The 13,645-nt window shown below is 54.5% G+C and overlaps 1 protein-coding gene across 8 annotated transcripts in view; it reads right to left on the minus strand.

Annotated features, from left to right (window-relative positions):
- The window catches only part of CHD6 (chromodomain helicase DNA binding protein 6), a 92,240-nt gene that overhangs the window by 24,395 nt on the left and 54,200 nt on the right, over positions 1-13,645 (minus strand). For 5 of the 8 annotated variants that reach the window (XM_053958177.1, XM_053958172.1, XM_053958176.1 and 2 more), the window contains exons 6-21: positions 13,239-13,304; positions 12,738-12,796; positions 11,788-11,905; positions 10,572-10,658; positions 10,233-10,382; positions 9,831-9,952; positions 8,964-9,207; positions 8,361-8,537; positions 6,621-6,764; positions 5,607-5,862; positions 4,941-5,151; positions 4,237-4,432; positions 3,556-3,720; positions 2,981-3,160; positions 2,104-2,214; positions 302-504 (exon numbers count right to left, since the gene is read on the minus strand). In XM_053958177.1, coding sequence (XP_053814152.1) covers positions 302-504; positions 2,104-2,214; positions 2,981-3,160; positions 3,556-3,720; positions 4,237-4,432; positions 4,941-5,151; positions 5,607-5,862; positions 6,621-6,764; positions 8,361-8,537; positions 8,964-9,207; positions 9,831-9,952; positions 10,233-10,382; positions 10,572-10,658; positions 11,788-11,905; positions 12,738-12,796; positions 13,239-13,304 — 2,489 coding nt within the window. The remainder of the gene's footprint in view (positions 1-301; positions 505-2,103; positions 2,215-2,980; positions 3,161-3,555; positions 3,721-4,236; positions 4,433-4,940; positions 5,152-5,606; positions 5,863-6,620; positions 6,765-8,360; positions 8,538-8,963; positions 9,208-9,830; positions 9,953-10,232; positions 10,383-10,571; positions 10,659-11,787; positions 11,906-12,737; positions 12,797-13,238; positions 13,305-13,645) is intronic. The other 3 variants (XM_053958178.1, XM_053958174.1, XM_053958173.1) reach the window with 1 other exon arrangement.

The following is a 13,645-nucleotide window of genomic DNA, read 5'->3' on the forward strand; positions in this document are numbered from 1 at the left end:
CTGCCAGATCCCCTAGACAGGGATGTTTTGCCCACACATTACAGGAGCAGAGAGAGAGAGAGGTTTTCAGGACTGAACAGGGAAGAGGCAGGAACAGACTCTGGAAGTGCCAACTGCCAGCTTTGTCCTGCTAACTCTTCTTCCATCCCTAACATTCACTTAGAGCCCAGGTCCCACCAGCGAGGTCACTGCTGCAAGGAGGCGACACAGCAAGCAGGCCCAACAGGAAGTGGCTGGTGCAGCACATGGGCACTGGGGCAGCTGGAGGCTGTGGCTGTGCCCTCACAGGGGTGAGACTCACCCAAATATGAGCAGGTTCTTCTCCACACGGAAGCACTCAGCCCGCAGGTACCGCCGCGTCTTCTCGTTCAAGCGCCGCGAGCGTGTGGGTCGCTCATCCGAGTCACTGTCCAGCTCAGAGAACTCCATCAGCTCGTCCTCTTCGAAGGAGTTGTAATGTTTGGTTTGCTTCCGCACCCGGGGTCTGTCGATGACCAGGCTCTCCTGTGACGGACAGAGCAGACAGCACTCTCAGGTACAGGTAGAAACACTTACATGTGCTCTTCTGGCCCCTGTCACCTGGGCTCTGCTCAGCCTCTGGCTCCTGGCTTGCCAGTCCAGTGGCTGACCATCACCTTCCCACTAGGATACCTGCTTCAAGTTACCTGTGTGCAGTTCTGCCTGCACAAGTGACAACTCCTGACCAGCACAAAATTCAGCCTGATGACAGGCTGAAAATCAGCCCCTCTGTGTCCAAACTGCTGACTGCCAGCAGCTGACTCAGCTCTGAGCCACTTGTGGCCATCTCTGCATTGCCTGTGCCAAGAGCTGTGCTGAAGGCAGTGTAATCTCTGTGACAGGGGTGATGCTGTTGAGCAGGATGGGAACAGAGAACTCCAGATCAGAAGGCAAAGAAAATGAGCTCTGATTTATTTCAAATGTACCGCTCTATATATAGAGAACATCGAGAAGACTAATTTCATTGGTCATAGAGTGAAAACATGTCACACCATTGGTGTGCAGTGAATGACGCACAGTGGCAGAGCATATCTATAAACAATGTGAATAACAAGATAGATTAGAGAATTATTTACATTCTTTCTCAGCTGTTTCCCAGGCTCTCGCCTGGTTAGAAAACCTTTCTCTTTCTCTCTGACTGAGCTGAGAATATCCACACAGGGGGACAGGTGGGCTGGAAGAGGAAAGGCAGCTTCCAAGAAGGTGCAGGAGGGAGCAAAATGAAATTAAATAGTATGTACTCACTCCCCTCTCCTTACCCTGTTGTGTTGAATGAATTAATGTAATGTAAATCTGCCTGGATTTCAGGCACACAGGACACAGGCGCACACACACACACACACACACACACACACACACACACTCTCTCTCTCTCTCCCATTGCTCCAGCTTGAGCAGTGAGCTCTGCAGAGTTGCAGGACCTCCCTCCTGCTGCTGTCTAAAATCATCTCGTACAGCATTGCTGCTTTAGTTGGAATTATGGCAGCCCTGGGGCAGCACCCTTTGCCTGGTGGAGGAGCTGGGAAGAGAGACTGAGCTGCAGCCAGGCCCATCACCTCAGCTGGGCCAGCAGAGCGTTGGGACTCCATTTGTCCCCTCCTACCCCCTGACAGGCAGAGGCACCAGTCTGCCCTCAGGAGAGAGAGCAGAGGGGCAGCTGCAATCGCTGCACTCTGTGACCAGGGACAGGACCCATGGGAATGACTGGAGCTGCATCAGGAAAAGGTTCTTCTCCCAGAGGGTGGTCGGGCACTGAACATGCTCCCCAGGGAATGGGCACAGCTCCAAGGCTGCCAGAGCTCAAGGAGCATTTGGACAATGCTCTCAAGCAGAGGGTGAGATTGTTGGGAGTAGCTAGGAGTACAGACTGAGTACCCTGAAAGATCAGGGAGACAGACCAACATGTGGCTAAATAAATCAGGGCTTTAGCCAGCATTTGTGGGTCAGTCTTCCCTTGCAATAATTCTTGATGCCAAACACAAACTTCTTCAGGAGCCTAGAGGAAGCATGCAGCTCCCACTTGGACACCAGGCCACATGGTGCCATATCAGCTGTAGGGCACATGGGCCACAAACTGCATCCTACCTTTTCGTTCTTGGCATCTGTATCGAGCTCTGCTATCTTGGCCCACTTCTGCCAGAAGTTGGGGTCATCTAAGGAAATGTCAGTTCTGTTTCCTGATGCTACAAAGCTGGCCTAGGAGAGAAAGAAGAGGAGCGAACAGGGTGCAACCCACCATCCAGGTGTGCTTTCTCCCATACAGAGATCCCCCACATGCCAGTCTGAGTGCGCAGTCTTGCTGTTGTGGGATGTTACACCCTAAGCTGCTATGTGCCAAAGCGTTCTTTGTTTGCCTAAGGGAGTTGAAACCCTCTGTTCTGCAGTCATGCAGTCATGCCTGATCCACTGTAAATGGAGGCTGGGTTGTGCAAGAAGAGGATGGCCCTTAGTGGCCCCAGCAGGCACCAGCCAGAGCACAGCACAGAGCTGGCTCCTCAGGCACTATCTGGGGCTTTTGTCAGGCCCCACAGCACTCAGCTTCCACATGGCACAGCAGCACCTGCCTTTAGGCACCATGCAGCCCAGAAGCTGGGTCCTGCCATCATCCTGGGGTCCCTATGCAGAGCCAGACCTCATGGCTGAACCCTCCTAGGCAGCCTTTTGTCACCTGCCAGGCTGGTGGCTCCTCCTCAATGCTCTGCTGACAGGAGAAACGGGAGACCACACCAGCCCCAGCACAGCCAAGGTCTCACTTGGCACACTGAGACAGCAGAGCTTGGCCTCCACGTGGACATGTCTCCATACACAAGTAGGAGGTTGGACATGTCTCCACAAGCAGGTAGGAGGTTGGCCAGGTCTCCACACACAGGTAAGAGGCTGGCTGACCATTACTGCCCTGCATGTTCCCCTTCCTCCACCCCCAAAGGAAATCCTCCTTCCCTCCCACTGGAGCACAGCATACCTTTGCAAATGTGGAGCCCTTTCCTTCAGACTGGATCGTGATGGTCTGTGTCCTGCGCTGGAGGATCTGATCAATGTCTTCCTCACAGAACTTTGACCCCTCATCCTCCTCATCCATGAGTGCGCCATAGGCACCCTTCCGCAGCAGGTCCTCCACCTCCATCTTGGAGAGCTGCTGAACCTGCCCAAGGCACAGGGGCATCACCAACCTGGCCAGCAACCATGACCACTGCACAACAGGAGAAGGTTCCTCCCTCTGCTTCAGGAGAAAGGGCCCTAAGCCAACCCAGACTTGCTGCTGTCAAAGCAAAGAGGTCACTTCAAAACTCTTCCCGAGGGACTGTCAGGAAATTCAGTCCATGCCATGCCGGACACAGCATCACACGTCCCCTATCCCCATGGCAGTGCAGGAACAGTCTGGCAGGCCAAAGAGCAGCAGTGTGAGTGTGTAGGACTGGGCTCTCCCTCCTCAAAGCCTGCCCAGTCCCTGCTCTGACCTGGCAGTGACTTGCAGGGGGAGGAGGAGAGATCTCCTGCAGAGGCTCCCACCTGGCCCCGCTCCAGCAGCCAACCTACCCCATTGGTGCTGCCCTTGCGGTTGATGTCCTGCAGCACAGCTTTATCCAGGCCCAGCTTCAGGCTGGCCTTGTCGAACATCTCCCGCTCATAGGAGTTCCTGGTGATGAGGCGATAGACCTTCACGGCCTTGCTTTGCCCGATCCGGTGGCAGCGAGCTTGAGCCTGTCAGTGCAGAGGGCACAGTGTCAGTGCAGGGAGCTGAGCTGCGTGAGGACCATGTGACTTGTGGTACTCTGCATAAGCATCTACACTCAACCACCTAACCCACAGTCACCTCCCATCCACCACAGCACCCTCGTTCCCTGCCTGTGGCTGACCTGGCAGGGCTCTGGCACAGCCTGCACAGCTGTGGAGCAGGAATGAGAGATCCCAGCACTCTCAGGTAAGGACACAGGGCCCAGGCTGGAGCCTTGGCTCTCTGCAGATGTGGCACACAACACCGCACCCACTCCAAAAACAGGTATGGACACGGTGTTGCCTGCTCTGTGGCACATCTGTGTTTTCAGAGCCACACTGTGATCCCCTCCATGTCCTTTCCCCCCTGCCCACATTTCTGCCAGCTGTCCTGACACCATGTGCCCAGTACAGCTGGTGCTGCTGCCCTGGTCTCACTGCCTGGATCATGTGACAGCTGTGCCTCAGGACCTCCTGACGGCCTGGCCGTGCCCAGCCCATTACCTGCAGGTCATTCTGTGGGTTCCAGTCGGAATCAAAGATGATGCAGGTGTCAGCAGCAGTCAGGTTGATGCCCAGTCCGCCTGCCCGCGTGCACAGGAGAAAGACAAAGCGATCCGAGTCGGGCTTGCAGAAGCGGTCGATGGCAGCCTGGCGCAGGTTGCCGCGCACCCGCCCGTCGATGCGCTCATAGGTGTACCTGCTCAAGAGGGGGAGAGGTTAGAGCAGAATCACAGCAGCGCCTCAAGAGGCTGTTGCCTTCAAAGCCCTTTCTGCTCTTTCCGCCAGGCTGTGTGGGCACACCAGCCAGGACTTACTGGCAGGACCTGTGTGTGCCCAGGTGGAGGCCCAAGCCCCATCAGCCTGTGTGCACTGTGGCTGTTCCCAAAAGTTGTGCCTCTTATAATAACGAAATCATCACAACCCCATGCATGGTGCATGAATATGGGGTTCATGGGAACCAGGACCAAGGGAAGGATCTACTTCTACCTGGTCACTCTGAGGACTAGCCCTAGACCACACAGAATGAAAAGTCTGAGGTGCTTAGCTCTGGGGTCTCCTCACCCACCAGTAGTACATGGTAACTCAGATCCATCAGTATGTGGGCATGGAATGGTGACATCTCCACCCTGTGCTGTTGCCACTCTATGTGCAGCGCACGGAGGTACTGTGGCAGAGCCGTGGTGAATGCTGGAGCCTGTACTAACCGTCTCTGGATGAGATAGTCCTCCAGGATGTCAAGGCAGCGCACCATCTGCGAGAAGATGAGCACCTTGTGCCCACCAGCAATCAGCTTAGGAAGCAGCTTGTCAATGAGCACCAGCTTCCCAGCTGCCTGGATCATCGCCTGCAGCTGGAAGTCTGGTGCCTCTGGGCAGTGTGTTTTACGGAAGTCTTCCAGGATCTTCTCCTCTGCTCCTGCCAGGTGAAAAGGGATGTGAGCTCTTGGCAAGGCTGGCAGTGCAGTTGCCCAGGGCAGCAGCAAAGAACCGCATGAGCAACAGAACCCATGCAGTCAGAGCTAGGGAGGCTGGCTAGAGACCTCTTGCGGACCCTCCATTCCTGGGACTAAGCTTCTGTAGGGGTCACATCAGCTCTTGGCAGAACAAGTCAGGTTGGGACACTGGTCCCGTGTTGGAACACCCCGAAACACAGTGAGCCTCAGGAGACCCTAAGGTGCCCATCAGCAAGCAGCCCTTGGAGTGAGCTGGTCTGCCTGGGAAGGCAACAGGACAGAGCACTGTCACACCATCAGCAGATGGCACAAGGCCTGAACTGGCTCCCCAGCTGGGTAAGTTCTGTTGGGAGTGAACAGTAAATGTTGCAGCGATACCTGTGTGTCCCCCCACACAACTCCTGTGCACAGCCCTCACCATTGATGAGGTATGGGTGATTGCAGCACTTGCGCAGCTCCATCATGGTATTGATGAGGTTGGGCATATTGTGCTGGTTGGCACCCTTGGAGAGGAAGGAGAAATTCTTCTCCAGGATGGCCCGGTAGTATTTCTTCTGAATATTGGTCAGCTCCACCTCAATGATGGTCTCCTGCTTGGGTGCCAGATTCTTCTCTACATCATCCTTCAGCCGTCGCAGCATCATGGGCTTCAGGATGGACTGCAGCTTCTTCACCTGCAGAGCAAGCGCAGACACTCACTGCCCCCCCTGCACAGCAGCACATGGGCCAGCAGAGAGGTCTGCTAGACTGGAGCCTCCCCACACTGCAAACCCACTACAGCTGACTAGAGCAGCTGCTCAGCAGCCAGCCAGGACAACTTCAGGGGCTGGGGTCCTTGGGGCAGGCACGACCAGTCCCAGGCTATGAACTCCATATGCCTCTGCTGCCAGCAGCCTTAGGTGTCTGATGCAGGAGGAGAGCTGAGAGTTTGGATGGTAGCTGAGACGGTGGTTGCTTCATGTGCCTGTGCCTGCTCCCACAGAATGACAATCTTTGTACAATTTCCACATTCAAAAGGCAGTGGGACAGCCCAGGCAACTAAGCAGCTTCACATGACCCACACTCAAGGAGAGCTCTGGAGGAAGGCTCTCCAGGGGAACCTGACAAGGATGATTGACACATGGACTTACTGACCTCCCCATTCCCCTTGCACTCTTTTTGGTCTCAGGGACAGACCAGGAGGGAGAGGCAGATAAGCTGTTCTACCCAGGCATACAAGGGCAGCAGGGAGTCAGCTGGGAGCAGACCACTGCCTTGGTAGGGGTGGGTCTCCTCTCCCCAGAGCAGCGTTGGGGCTCTGTCACAACTTTGTTTTTCCTGGTATGAGGAGTCCTATCCACTTCCATGAAGCACATGCCTGAAAGATGTCTCGTTTGGTCACCAGGTGTCCCAGTGGCCTGTGCTAAGTCACTGGTATCATTCCTCCAGGTACCTGCTCCTCTGTCTTCAGGTCTCCAAACTCTTCCAGAAAGGCTGTCTCTGAGGGGAACTGCTGTGGCTCCAGAAAATTTAGGAGGCTGAAGAGCTCCTCTACCGAGTTCTGCAGGGGGGTCCCTGTTAGCAGCACCTTGTGCTCCTGGGAACACACAGAAAACAGGTTGAGGGCTCAACCCCATTAGCTGGGGTTGAAGGTGTCCCAAGAGCACAGTGCTTCTTGTCTTCCAGCCTAAGAAGCACTCTGGGTAGCCTGGGACCACATACACACCGAGAGGCTTCCCTGGCCGTGGTGACAGCCCTGACAGAGCCACTGCTACACAACACTGTCTTGTGGCTCCCAGGACGCTCCCGTGCACATGTTCCAGTCCAGCTCTGTGCAGCAACAACCAAACTCAAGATCCCACACTGCTCCCAGGCTTCAGCCCTGCCCTGGCACAAGAGCGTCGGGTAGGGCTGTGCTGGTGCTGGACAGGGACGCTGACAGAGCCCAAGCTTCTGTGCAGCTGGGGGCAGGATGTCTGTCTTCAGGGCTCAGAGCAAGAGGGAACACCACCCAGAGCCATAGGACACTGAGGGGCAGCAGTGGCCTGCTGCTAGGGACAGTCTCAGCAGGGTGCTCCAAAATTAGGGTATGTGTGTGCACTGGGAACAAGGGGGAGCTTTTCTTAGAGGTTCACCATGTAGGTACATGTGTAGTAAAAGGAGATGAGGTCCAAACAACCCCCAAGACCTGGGGGTGTGAGGATCAGACAATCCCTCAAGGAGAATGCTCTCCCTCCCATGCCTGACAACATGGGCTTGGGCTTTAGGCACCACCAGGTGCTGGTCCCGGGTGCACCAGCTCCTCTGTCCCAGCACTGTCAGAGCCTTCAGCTCACTACTCAGGCTAATCCTCCTGCCCAGTCTAGTGCAGGAAATGTCCTCAGGAGTGGCCTGCTAGGAAAGAAGGGCAATTGTAAGGTGGCAGACTCCCATAGGACTTGTACAAAGGAAGGTGATGGTTTAGAAGGGGTGCCAGTAGCACTCCTGCTTTGACCCAAGCGCAGCAGGGCCCTACACAAGATACGAAGTCAGGGGAAACAGCAGGATCTTTTGGAACTTGTGGGAGTCACAAGACAAATTATTTTCAGAGGCCTGGCCCAGCTACAAGTGAGTGTGATGGATGCTGAGTACGGCTGGAAGATCCAAAAGGCCTGTTGGCCCTTGGTCCAGCTAACAGCAGTGCTGGAACCAGGGCTGGAAAAGAGCTGGACGTCCAAATAATTTCCCAGAGCAGCTCACTGATCCCTTTGTTAACCCATCCCCAGCATGGAGTAACATGTTTGCACAGCAGTAAGAAACCAGCTCGAACACCACAGCCCTGCCCAGTGTAGGGCACAAGGCACACCATGGCCAGGGGTATTGTGTAGGGCTGGCCAGCAACTGTCCCCATGTGCTGCAGCAACTTACACTGTGCTGCAAGGCTGGACAGGGCTCTGGCAGGGAGCACCCCCAGGTGGGAAGGCACAGGGGGAGGTAATGTTCCACTTTGGCAGAAAGAAGTGTGTGAGGGCTGCAGGGCACCAGTGCCCCATCCATCAAGGGGTCCCCTGGATGGTTTTCCTCCAGCCTGGCACAGGGCCTAAGCCGCTGACAGTGGCATTTGACTGCCCAGCATGGCCATCTCCAGCACACCCTGTGAACCCAGGCAGGACATCTCCAGCACACCCTGTGAACCCAGGCAGGACATGCTCACCAGGGCCATGAGCTTCAGCCCCTCCAGGAGTTTGCAGTTCCTGTTCTTTAGGCGATGTGCCTCGTCAATGACCACACAGCGCCACTGGATCTTCTTCAGCTCCGGGCAGTCAGCAAGGATCATCTCAAAGGTGGTGATAACCACCTGGAACTTGAAGATCCCAGGGAGAGGGTTACCCTAGGGAAACAGAAACCAGAGTTTGAGTTCTGTGGGGTGGCAGCACACTGTCAGACCTCCTGTCTCACAGTGTGAGCATCTGACTCTGAGCTGGAATTTCCCCAGAATAATCTCTCTCAAGCATTAGGCAGGTTTCTGCAAGCCTCCTTGATGGCTACAGGCTGTGTATCTCCAAACCAGACAGTGCCCCAGGGCAGGCACATAGGCCTGGACAAGAACCAGGGCTATGCTGCACCCTCCCCGTTCTGCATGAGTTGTGCCTGTTCACTCCCACACAGTACAACCTGAGCCCTTGCCAGCAAATGGGGCTGCAAAGATCACCTTTCCTTCTCCAAATGAACAAGCTCCACAGGCAGCTCAGTGCTTCCCAAGTAAAGGAAGCCAGGGGTGGGGATCCTGGGAGGGCTGTGTGCATCAGTCAGTCACCTGTGTGTCCCTGTACACCATCTCGTACTGCTGGATCATCTGCCGGCTGATCTGGCTGCCATGGTACACGATGGCATTCATCTCTGTCCAGGTGCGGAACTCCCTCTCCCAGTTCGTGATGGTGGAGAGAGGTGCGATGATGAGGAAGGGGCCATGGATGCCCATCAGGAATATCTCTGAGAGGAAAGTGATTGACTGGATTGTCTTCCCCAGCCCCATCTCGTCAGCCAGGATGCAGTTCTTCCTGCAGAGATGGACAGGATCAGGTCAGTGTGGCTCTTGGGGGCAGAAACCACTCTGTCACCAACTCTTTGATGGGATGGTCAGGCACACCACCTCTGCCCACACTTCTCTGACCCTCCAGCAAGGAGCGTGTGAGGACTTTGGTATAGTGGCCCAAATATGTCTGGGTAAGCCAGCCAACTTCTTGTAAGGTCATGGATTCAACATCAGCATGAAAGATGCTGTTTTTCAGGTAGGCATGAGCCAGGGAAAGATGCATCTGATGGCCTGCTGCAGCCAAGAACATGCATATTCCCACCTGCCTGCAATGAGTCACCAATAGCCTGGCCAATACCAAAAAAAACAGGTGTATCTTAGAACCATAGCTAAGCCCTATTATCCCCAAGACTCATCAGCATATACCAGGGAGAAACATTCCTAAAGATTCAGTTGCAAAGCTAAAGCAAATACACTGTTTCTGGCAGCTGCCTGCCAGCTCCAGCACTTGAAGGACTCAGTGGCTGCTCTGTCGGGCCCTTGTTTGTCCTCTCTGCTCCCCAGCTTCACTGTTCCCATGACAGCACACACAGGGCCTGCTGCCAATAGGACTGCTCATGGCAGCACTAGGCTCCAGCCCCTCCTCACCTGTTATACCAGTTAAAGAGCAGCCAGTTCATTCCCTCCAGCTGATACTCCCGCAGCTGGTTGCTGTTCTTGTACTCCCGGGACTTCTCCAGCTTCTGCCAGGACTCGGATGCTGGGCGCTCCTAGGAGGGGACAGCGGGAGCAGGTCCATGGGAGATGCTACTGCCCAGTGAGGCCAAATCCCACTGCTGGGGCTGCACATCAAGGACAGCATTTCAAAGCAGTCACTAACAGCTGAGTCATAGCAAGGGCTTGGCCTATGGAACCCACCCTCCGACCTCCAGAGGGGAGGATACAGGGCTTGCACTGCAGCACCAGGGACAAGGTCAACACTGCTGGACTGTGGCAAGACACAGCCAGTCCCTGCGCCCAGGGCAGAGAGCTGCCAGCCGGGTACGTTACCTCAGGGTACGTTACCATGTGCTTGATTTCTGGAGGGATTTGGAGGGCTTCAAACTCTTTAATCTTCCCTGGGTCAACATCCTCCTCCAGCTCCCAGGTGCTCTCCTCATAGGGCAGTGAGCACCACTTCACCAAGTAGTGAGTCACCTCCTGCAGCACAGAAAGAAACAGGCTCAGAGACAGAGAGGGTCAGCAGCCCTCCACTCACCCTGTGCCAAGGGAAGGCTGGGAAGGCTCAGGGTGCTCAGAGATGACCCACAATGTACACCATGGGGCTGGGCCTCCTGCCAAGTCTCCCTCCTTCCCTCCATGGGGCAAGCAAGAGATGCAGCCTCTCACCTCCCCAGTGTCAGGGTCCTTTGTGTGAGCCACCTCCAGAATTCTATCTACCTCCACGTAGTCAGGGTTGAACAAATCCTCATCAGGCTGTGATGGCAAACAGTAAAACAGGAGGTAAGTTCAAGGTGATTCCAGGGTTAAACATATGGGCACAAGTAAACAGCTGTGGGGCATCTCTCCCCAGGATACTCTAGCTGTGTGCAGCACACTAAGTGCCCTGGACACAGGTACAGACATCTGTCTCTGGGCAGGGAGGAAGCAGGAACCTGGCAGAAGGCAAAGCTCTTTCTTTACAGCAGTCACATGCTCCGCGCTACCCTTGCTGGGAGGCAGGAATGTCCTCTCCAGCCTATCTGGCCCAAAGGTACAAATCCTAAGCTGTCTACTCCAGCTGATGTGCAGCATCCAGAGCTGTGCCAGCCGCAGTGCATAGCACCCAATGAACCCCATGGCCGCAAGGGGTGACATCTTGGTCTCGGTCTCTGCCTCCCTCTTGCCCCACTTGGCATAGTCCTTGGAGAGACATGGCCTAGGGCTTGGGAAGGAATAAAATCAGGCTTCTCCACTCACAACTCCCCAAGCCCCAGTAAGTTACAGGAAAAGAGCATGTGCTCCTTGCTGAACTGTTGGTGGTACAGAGTGTTCCAACACATGCTTTTTTTTTGTATCCTGAGAAAGACCCCAAACAGACTTGTGAGTGAGAAATTTGACACACGCCCCCAGCTTTCCAGCTACAAAGAAGAAATTTTCATAGCCTACTGGCCTGATTTACACTTGTAAGGGGCAGTTTGAGGAGATCCAACAACTATCTCTGGAGCAGCAGGTTAAATTATAGAACACCTTTCATACTAAGCAAGATTAATCTGCTTACAGAGAAGAGCAGGCAGGAGCTGCCCTAAGCCCAGATATTTATAGCTCCCTCTCTCCCACAGCATCTCTGCTCCACCACAGAAGAACCTCCAGCCCTATATGCTGCCCTCCCTCACACCAAGCAACTCTTCCAGAGCTGGCAGTGCCCAGCAATAATTCCATTATTCCATACTGCTCATAATTCCACCAGTGACACTAGAGGTGTCCAGGGCACAATCATGGACCCTCAGCTCCAGCCCTGGTGCCTTTGGCCCTGGAGACAGACTGGTCTGGGCAGCAAAGTGTCAGGGGAAGCTCCTGGCCTGCTCAGAGTCAGACACCACTGCTCACTGTACTCCACTCTCACCTCTGTAAAAATATGTTTCATCTGAGCCTGCTTGTTCCGGAAGCGCTTTATCTTCTGCGAGATCCTGGGGTCCTTCTCAAGCTCCTCCAGCGTTGCCCATTTACAGTGGAGGTAAGAGCTGCAGGGGGAAAAAAATCAACAACATGTGACAAAGAGGCCTTTGGTCCCAAACCATCCATCACACAGAGCAGCATGGATCTCCCAGCCATCCAGAGAATGCCCAGCCCATGTCTGTGCCTATGTCTATGCCTATGCCACCCCTAAGTGGGGAAAACCATGCCCCAGGACCAGGCCAAGACCAAGCACTGAAGCTGCAGCAGTTTCCCTGCTTCCCACCACAGCTGGCTCAGGAGGACAGTGATGCCTTAAGTTTTAGCTTTAATATTTTCCAATATTTTATTTAATTTTTTAAATTGCAGATTCTGTACTGCATTAGTATATAACTCTGAACTTCATATAAAGTGTTAGTAAGTTCTCTTCACAGTTTAGTTAGACAAAACAATCCTTTTCCAGCCTGAGAACCAATGACACCATTGCAGCTTTGGGCCAAAAAGTATAAACAGCGAATTGAGGAGAGCAATCTGGGAGGATGGGACTTCATAACCTGAAGCTGTAATTGGACACTTAACCCAAATATATATATAAATGGACCAAAACTTATAAAAGCGTGAAAACTCATGACCCATTGTCCATCCTGGGTGTACCCTCAGCCAGGGTCTTGTACTGCCCAAGATGTATCCTTTGAAGACCTTTCAATAAATCCCTACTTTATTCCTTTAATACTGTCCAGCCTCTGTTCTAGGTAGCCTCTCAAGGCATCAACAGGGACAGGAAAACAGGGATGCTGGGGCTGCAGATAGGGATGGGATGGAGGTGGGAGCACACAGTCCCTGCTCCTGCATGCACAGGGTCCACGGAAAAAAGCACCACATGTACAACACTACACGTACAAGTTCCTGTACTTGACGTAGAACTCCTCTGTCTCAAATGCCAGGCCTCCAGGATGAGCCTGAAACCAAGGGAAGGAGAGTCAGTGGCAGTCAGAGGCTGTGCAGAAGCTGGAGGGGCATGCTCAGCCATCCCCTGCCTAGCCACAGGCTCCAGGGTCTGAGCCCCAGGGATGGTGAGGACAGCCAGGCACTCATGGTGCTGCTGCTCCAAAGATGCAGTAGCCCTGGGGAACATGATGCGAGACCATCCTTGAGCATGGGGGACTCCAACACCTTCTGGGCATCAGCCCAGGCCTGACTCCTCTCCAGAGGCTTTCTGGTGCCCAGGACAGGAGAGGCACCACATTGATCCACAGCTCAGAAAGGTGCAAGTCTGGGCACACCCCAGCACCCCACCACAGAACTGCTGCTACGTCTCATGTCCCTGCTGCACAGAGCAGCCAGGTCCCATCAGTCCTCTGCTCAGGGACTTCCAGCCCCACTGACATCTTTGCCACTCACCTCCTTCTGCACCATCCTGGAGGCAAGGATCTTCTCAATTATATTGGCATCATCCTCAGGAGGCTCCTGGGGACAGGAAAAGAGAGCTCTATTTTTCAGGTTCATCACACGCCCCTGGCACGCTCCCAGCACTGAATGGCTGCTTGCTCCTCTCCCAGTCCCCCAGCCAGGCAGACAGAGTCGGCACTGGGAGCTGGGAGAGCTGTGCTTGGGGAGCCCCTGCTGGGTGTGAGGGTGTAGGTGCTGCCAGCCCAGTTACACTCACCCTCTGCCTGTCCTCTTCAGGTCAGCCAGGCCACAGCACTGTCAGGTTTGCTGACAGTGGGTCCTTCCAGCTACACCAGGGCAGCCAGAGAGGGTGGAAAGCCTCCCAGAAAAGAGGAGGGAGCTTGGACACTTCTGCCCAT

Source organism: Vidua chalybeata, chromosome 17 (genome assembly GCF_026979565.1).
Source record: "Vidua chalybeata isolate OUT-0048 chromosome 17, bVidCha1 merged haplotype, whole genome shotgun sequence".
NCBI lineage: Eukaryota > Metazoa > Chordata > Aves > Passeriformes > Viduidae > Vidua > Vidua chalybeata.